The sequence below is a fragment of the Pistacia vera genome, unplaced genomic scaffold, assembly GCF_008641045.1.
Source record: "Pistacia vera cultivar Batoury unplaced genomic scaffold, PisVer_v2 Contig567, whole genome shotgun sequence".
NCBI lineage: Eukaryota > Viridiplantae > Streptophyta > Magnoliopsida > Sapindales > Anacardiaceae > Pistacia > Pistacia vera.
Window position 1 is genome coordinate 235,199 of NW_022196409.1, and position 8,869 is coordinate 244,067.

At 29.6% G+C, this 8,869-nt stretch overlaps 1 protein-coding gene across 1 annotated transcript; it reads left to right on the forward strand.

Annotated features, from left to right (window-relative positions):
- Window positions 1-4,029: 4,029 nt before the first annotated feature.
- On the forward strand, window positions 4,030-5,247 carry LOC116108653 (zinc finger BED domain-containing protein RICESLEEPER 1-like). Its single transcript, XM_031394897.1, has one exon. It carries the CDS (start codon window positions 4,030-4,032, stop codon window positions 5,245-5,247), a length of 1,218 nt encoding a protein of 405 aa, XP_031250757.1.
- The last annotated feature ends 3,622 nt before the right edge of the window (window positions 5,248-8,869 follow it).

The following is an 8,869-nucleotide window of genomic DNA, read 5'->3' on the forward strand; positions in this document are numbered from 1 at the left end:
TTCTCATATAATGTGGGCTGTACGAAATTAAATACTTAAAAAACAAAAATCTTACCCATACAAAACCTTGTATGAATGGAGTTACAAAGTGACATCAATAAAAAGAAAAAAAAAAATCATAAAAATCAATAATAGAGATTACCTTTATATACCCCTTTTTATATGTTTTTATAAAATTAACATTGCTCATATTTAAATGATTTAGGATTATTTTTCGTTCATTATTATGATACTTTTAAATGATTTAAATTGAAGTACAAATTTATGAGTCATGGCAATGAATTTCATTGTCACAACATCAACTTTTAAAATATTAGATTCTGCCCCATATTTAATATAGTATTATTTATTTTATTTATTTTTAACTATTATATTAAACTTATTGAGATCTTAGTTTTATATTTTAACCGATGTAACCGTAAATTGTTATGATCCAATGCATATTGAATAAAAATGAGTTGAGATTTACACTTAAAAAGCTAGACAGAATATCATCGAATAAGTTAGTTACTTGGTCAAAATAGTGTTTTGATGAATAGTAAATCTCACTTAAGTTGGGTTAATTTTTTTAAATAATTGAAAGTTTTCTATTTGTGACAATATTAAATGATTTCAATTTTAGTAAAATTATACTCACAAATCCTTTTCACTAATTTTTTTTTACAAATATAATGTATCAGTTCGTAATTGACCAATTTATAATAAATTTTATCTATTCAAATATAAATTAACTAATAACCAACTATTATATTAATATTTATAAAAGAAAATTGTAAAAAAATGTTAACCAATTTAAATAGAGCAATGCTACAGTTACCGAATTTGTGCATCGAATGACATAATAAAATCCTGACCATTAATTTATTATAAAATAATATTAATCAACGATCAAAATTTTATTATATTATTCGATATATAAATTCAATGCATAATTTTCGATAACTCTATCCTTTTTAATTTAAATACAACCTTTCAATTTTTCTTTGCTTGCAGGTGAAGAAAAAGAAAAAACGTGTGGACCTGGACCACCACCAACGCGCAAGAAAAATCTAAACCCAACCACCCCCGAGGTGCATGAAAAATCAAAACCCAACCACCACCACTCCTTCAGAACCTTCTTCTGTAAGACGAAACTTCCACGTGGTCCAACTCAAACTCCTGTCTGGGCCCCAACGCCGATGTTGTTTATTCTATCGGTCGTACGCTGAACCAACCACTGCAGCGTGTCCCTCTCGCCTTTTCCACAATTCCACCTTCTTCTTTTTCATTTTGACTGCTACCTTAGAACTCTCTCTACCTCGTATCAAACTCTCAAACTCGCGACTTTTATGCGACACCTATTAGGAAGGACAGCTGTTTGACAGTTGGAGCGAGTATCTTGTTCGTAAATGAAATCAAGCGAGTAATATGACTGTACCTAACTTTATCACTTCTTAGTTTAACGCTTACTTCGGTTACAGAACTCATGCTGGATTGGTTAACTCTTTTGGCTTTATATAGTTGCCTGGTCTTAGTGAGAAAATCCATCCTCAAGAATATCGATAACTTATTACAAGCTCTTTAGTGATCCCTACTGCTACTTCTCTTTGCTCATCTGTCTTTGATCATCTTTATCCTGAAGGATTGCTCAAATTTCATCGCTCAAAAACTTGCATATTGATTTAATAGTCTCATTTGTAAGGAAAGAGATGGAAGCGATATCCATTGGATCTGATCCTAATTTTTGTTTTCAAGTAAGTATTTGTTTACTCATTCATGTTAAATCGATTTCAATCTCCACTTCTCCACAAAATTTTATCTCTCTGATGTCTCTGTAATGTAATTTACTAATGTATGCAGGTGGGACAGTTGAAAATAAGTGAGGGAATGGATTGTTTAAAAGATTTAGTAAAACGGTACAAGGACAACTTGACCCCAGAAAGTGCTGGAAGGGTTCAAGAAATCATGGCATATCTTCAATCCCTTCAACGACAAGTAGTCCAGGTAACCATACATACTTACGTTGTATGGTACGTCCCTATTAATAACTGGATCTTCTTATCATCACAATAAAACGTCTCTGCATTTCATATTACAGAAACAAGTTTATCTGAATTTTGGAAAGAAAAATTGGGTCTTGTGGTTCTGGTTTTCTATTCAAGTACATTTCTTTCAAATATTAGCATTGGGGTCCTCAGATTGAGCTAAAATTCTTCAAATCTGAAGAGCAAAATGCCAGTATTTCACACAAGTGTTCTTACCTGTTATAGATCAAAATTCTATTCCCCTAGTCATATCTATTAATCACGGGCTTTGAGTACAAGTGCAAAGCACTGACCGGGGATGGTCCAAGGACAACTTATGCTTGGAAAGAAAATTTCAGTATTGTTTTATGGATAATGATATTCCTAAATCATTCTTTTACACAATTTTCATTACATCATGATGTGACATATGTCACAATCACACAAATTTTTAATTATTTTAAATTTTTAATATTATAATAGAATTTGTGTAGTTGTGGTATATATCACATCATGATGTAATAAAAATAGTATAAAAAAGTGGTGTAAGTGTAGCATTACTCTTGTTTTATATCCTAATCCATGTGCTGCATACTAGATGACTTTATTATTTAAAATAATATATAATAATGCAAATTATTGTTACTGTGTTTACACTTACAATAGTGTATTTCCTTTTGTAAAATCTCATTTATAGTATTGAAAAAAAAAAAATTAGAAAGGAGAAAATTTAATAGAAGGGAATGAAATATGCTTCTCCGTTTCTTTTATTTTTTCATTTTCAGAGTATTTCAGTGAGAAAAATATTTTATTATATTTTAACTAACACTTACATAGAAAATAATTTAGAATATTCTATTGGGAAATGATATTACTTTCAAGAATACTTATAAATACGTATTCCAAAAAATAAGAGTAAATATTTAGTTGAATGATGTTAAATAGCCTTCTTTAAAAGTAATTTATTATATTTTTTAATTCAAGAAAATATTTAAATTACATTAATGAAGTGGTTAAGGGGATTTTATACTAATGGGACTTTAATTAGCCCATGAGAAAAAAGACTTCCATGTTTATTTTTTACAGTGAATACTCTGCTTGTCCAATCCAAAATGACAAAGTTTCTTTCTTTTTTCTCCTTGAAAATATGTGAAGGAGATTGAATCTTTAGCACAACTGGGAGAAGTACCTGTATCTTCCGATGTCAATGGAACAGATATGCAACGTGGACAGGTTCCTTTTCTCTCTCTTTATATTGAATGTATGAAAGAAATTAAAGTCAGATAAATCTTATGTAATTTGTTTAGTTTTAGTACAGTTATGTGTCTTACCATATACATGCCTCAACTGATAAAGAAAAACATATATCTAGTAATCCTTGGAATGCTTGGCCAATGTCTCCATCCTTGCTAGCAAACTATATAAGTTGACTTGGTTGCCTTTAATATGATTATTATAAATCTTATGTAATTTGTTTAGTTTTATTGCTTATTATAAGGTGATTGAGTTGCTTGTATATTACTAGGAAATCTCTCCAACAAGAGAACAAAATGCCTATGTTGGACCTACTCCAAATCAAGAGAACACGTCAAGTGCTAAAAAAAGAAAGCTGAAATCAAAGGTTTGGTACCACTTCACAAAGTATAAAAAAGATGATGGCGAGGAACGGGCTGAATGTAAACACTGTAAGAAAGACTTTGTAGGTTCAAGTAAGAGTGGAACCACACATCTCAACAATCATTTAAAAAGTTGCCGAGGTTTGAGAAATCCAGTTGGAGTTGTAAATAGAGAAAAAGAGAAAAGTCTGATAGATCCAGAATCGAATGGTTCTGATTTGGTGCTAAAAATTATTAAGTATGGCCTAAACAGCATAAAGGGTGATATACTTAATGTTTACGAGCAAGAGAAGGATAAGCTTCGAGGGTGCCTCCATAAACTCTCATGTCGTTTTAATGTAACAATTCGGAAGATTGAATACTTATGGCTCCTAACAACCTCGTTTATCGATGATAGTTGGGAATTGAAAATGGTGTATTTTTGGTTGGATGGACGGGAAGATAACGATGAAATTGAACTTGAGGAAGATCAAATCTATGAAGTTGAACGTCTGAAGTTTTGCCTTGAGGATTGGAACATAGACAAAAAAGTATGCTCTATGGGAGGAGATTCAGTATTTACTCCTGAATGTGGGAAAATTATCGAGGATATTAACAGCTGGTTGAATGAACGAGCTTCATTTCCTGTCATTCGGAATTTTTTTTCAATTAGTTTTTTGCAATATGGATTAGGTATGGAGGTTAGGGAAAGTTATATTTCAGATAAAGCATGTAAGATTTACGATTACTGCAGGACGTCATCAAATGTAAATAAGTTTCAAGATGCGGCAGAAAAAGCTTTGTTTAAGGGCAAAACAGTAACTTCCTCAAATGTTCCTTCATATTGGTGGTTCGACCATGATTTTGAGTCGTTATGGGCATGTAATGACGGATTTATTATGCTTGAGTGGATTCTGGGATGTAAAGAAGCATTTAGTGAACTGAAGGATATAGATCCTGATTTCAAGTATATAAATTTTATAGAAAATGAGTGGGATGAGGTAACTTTGATATGCAACGTTTGGAAAGTGTTAAATGGTTTGAATAGTTACCTCGAATTTACAAATAAAACCGCAAATGTGTATTTCCCAGTTTTTAGTGACATTATGTTGAAATTGGTTGAGTTGGGAGAAAGGTATGATAATTACATTTTCGGCTTTGCATCAGAGTGGCGAGAACGATTGGAGGAATATTGGAACAATTCTAATTTGGTTTTAGTGATAGCAGTAATTTTGGATCCGCGGTTCAAAATGGATATTGTGAAACATTTTTACGAAAAGGTTTATGGTAACGATGCAAATGAATACCTTAAAATCATTGATGATGTCACAAATATTTACAATAAATATGCAGGGAGCACTGATAATAATATTGTTACATCAGAATCAGAACTGGACCGCTATTTGAAAGATTCTAAATGTCCTCCAGGTGAAGCATTTAATATATTAGATTGGTGGCGTGTCGAATCCCGAACCTATCCAACACTGGCTAAGATTGCACGTGATGTCTTACCAATACAGGTCGCTTCTCCTGAGCGTCCTTCATCGTTACGTAGAGTTTACGACGCTATTAATTATGCTAATCTTGAAGCTGACCTCCAACTAGCTTTGGTACATACAAATGTTTGGTTGAAGCTGACCTCCAACTAGCTTTGGTACATACAAATGTTTGGTTGAATTTCCCTGTAATAAAATAATCAAGTTGTTGAAATAAATATATGGTTTTTTTTTTTTTTTCCCATTTACTTTATTTTGTTGTTTAAAATTAAAACATTATTATTTTTATACGGTCAAATTAGCGGTCCATATGTTTTATACCTTTATATAAAATTAAATGAAAAATATTAAACTTCTCAAATTTTCATCTTTTAACTAATGTCTTTTTATATCTTTTAATCTTTATAATTGAAATTTTCATCCTAAGTCATATATATTCTAACATTATCATTTTATCTCATATGGTGGTATGCAAAGGAGAAAAACCTATATAAAGATGTATCAATTGAAAACAATTATCTAAAAATTTAACACTATTAAGAGAAAAATATGCCTACAGAAGAAAGAAAATAGAGTTATTGTATGAATTTAATCCCATTAATTTTATAATTAGTCTTGTTATAAAATATTTTCACATTAATGTCAAAATTATTCTTGCTAATGGAATTTCTCTCATTTTTTTTCTTTTTGTCTAATTCACTTACAAAGTACAGTACTTCAAAATCACAAAAGAGATGGAGCCACTGCAAGAGCAATTGGTAGAGTAAGGAATTCAATTGAGAAAAGGCAATATCAAACAATGGTATCATTTAAAATTTTCAACTCCTAGATGTATATAATATACATTTAAAATAATATGTCAACACTCTTTTATTTTATTTTATTTTTAAAATGTCAATTCACAATGAAATTTAAAATTGTAAGCCCAAAATAAAGCCTAGGAACTAAAAGGTAATTAAGAGTCAAACTCTTTCACAAACTCTTAGGTCGCAGTTCCAATTTTTTGCTTTTGAATTTTGAAAAATTAAAAGTAAAAAACAAGGAGCTATCACCTAAGAGTTGTGAAAGACAAATTGTGAAATTTGATTATAAGTGTAATATAGTCCTTAAATTATAAGTGGTTAGATAGTATAAAAAACTAAAGTAAAAAAATCAATTTGTTATATCATGATCTATAAGAAACTATACTCTTTTTTTTTCAGATTAATATATTTGAAAACACTTTTTACAAATTATGATAATGCTCGTTTTACATGTTTAATTTTTTGAATTTAGGTGGTACATATTTTAATGCATGCATGATCCACAATGAGTTTATGTTATTACTTAATTTTCATGGAGTACATGTTTAAATGCAAATAGTTACCTTAATCACACAGAGTTTTCCTCATAACATCACTATACATTAATATGATGTCTTATGATTCGTTGATTGTATACGTAATTAAATATATATCATCTGTGTTACATTTTGTAATTAGTTGATTATATAATTAAACTTTTCTCTCAATTTTTTTTTATTAAACTAAAAATACACATTCCTTTTCAAAATATCATCAAAATCTCAAAAAGATTTACGATTAAAAATAAATTTCTTTTTGAATATTGATCAAAATGAATTTAAACCTGTATTTTTGAGTTATTGTTAGGGAAATTAATGGTGGTTTTATATAATAACGAAATTTATCCATTATTTTGGACAGTGATGGATCCAGGATTTTTGTCGAGGGGAGGGGGGGGGGGGATCAACAGCCCTGACATTGTTGTTAAATAACTAGTGAAAACTTTAAAAAATACCAAACCTTAAACAAAGGAAATAATACAATATCCAAAATTTGAAAAGAAATAATACAATAACATATTACTTTCATACTTGAATAAATCTATGAGAAGCAAGATTTTGAGTAAACCTTAAGCAAATCCATCTTTTATTTATTTTTATTTTTTTTGTTTTCGAAAGATTATAATATAAATTTTTATAACTTTAATCAGACTTAGTCTAAGTTAAACTTAGTCTAAGTTAAAGTCAACCAAAACTTAAATCAAGTCGTTGACTTTTAATATGAATTAATAAAAAAAAAGGGGAATTTTCTTAGTATAAACATAGATAATAACTTAAATTTCTTTAATAATTTTGAGCAACTAAATGTTGAGGTTTGAAATGTAAGAAAGTGGTGGGTGAAGGGTGAAGAATAACTTCTTTTAAAATATAGTTAATGTTTAATTTGAGAAAGTAAGAACATTCTTAGACATAAAACACAAAATAAACTCACAAGATCTAAACCTTTTTCACTCAAATTATAATAAAAATCTCAAAAAAGAAAAAAAAAAAAGTATGATTTAACCCTAAAATGAATTAAATTGAAATGAGCAATACATATATTTAGAAATAATAAAATAGAAAACGAAGTTAATTGTGGCACCTTGAGTAAGGAAAACTTCAACAATTTTAGTCTTCAAAAACTTTAAGAGCAAATACCATAAGAAAAAAAATGAAAGAGTAAAGAATTTTTGAGATAAAGTCATAAAAAAACACGTGGAGTTATGGAGAAGAAGAGTTGAGAGAGTTTTAAACTTTTAACAAGATGTGGGATTGAAATATATATATTAATAAAAAGTTTTTTTGTGAGCTTAGATATATGTATAATAGTTCTCATTTTAAAAAAATTTGAGGGTAAACCTAAGTATATATATTAATAGCATTTTTTTGGGGCCTATATAATAGTAATTTAAAAAAATATATATATATATGAGGCCTTCTCTCATAGGGGCTAGATCTACCTCTGATTTTGGAGTAAATTAAAATAGAAAAAAATATTGTGAAGAGGTAGGAATTCAGGGGAAGGGGCAAATTCGAAAAATAATATACTCTAAACTTTTTTCATAATTATATATATTGGAACTTTAATATATGAGAGCAACCTGGAATCGAATCAAATCAAATGATCCAGCATTTCATCTGAATAGGCTTAGATAAACTGTTGGAGGCTCACGTAGCCCATGCGGATTAATCATATTTTGGGCGGAAGCAATAAACCTATTTGAAATTGGTCATTTTTCAGTAGAAAAGCCCATGTATGAACGAGAATTAATTTTATTTCCTACCTATTTTAGGCTGGGGGGTAGGTCCTTGTTGGGACGTTAGCCCAAAAATATAAAAATCCCCAATCTTTTTTTAAATGATAAAAATACTTGGGAGTACACAATTCAAGGGTGTATATATTGTACACTGATAGGAACGATGTTGATACAGATGAGACTTAATTGTGCAAATATTTAGCCTTTTCTTGAAAGAATATGTTTGAGCAGTTGTTTAATCAAAATTTAAGTCCAATAGCTATTGGTTGGTAATATCAAATACGTGTGAACCAGTATGAAAAGAAAATTCTATATTAAATATCAACATTTTCTATGTCAGATTCAAATGGTTCAATTGAAGTTTCATATTTTAAAACAAGTTGTATATTAAATAATAAGAAGCGAGAGTGTGTACGGGAATTGAAAGAAGCATTTAGTATGCTTGAGTGGGTACTGGAATGTAAAGAAGCATTTAGTGTACTGAAGGATATATATCCTGATTTGAAGTCTATAAATTTTATAGAAAAGGAGTGGGACGATGCAACTTTGATGTACAACTGTTGGAAAGTGTTCAATGACTTGGAAGAAAATGTTGATAACTTTAATAGACAATTCTTAGATCCTACAAATAAAACCGCAAATGTGTATTTCCCAATTTTCAGCTTTGCATCAGAGTGGCGGGAAGAATTGGAGGAAT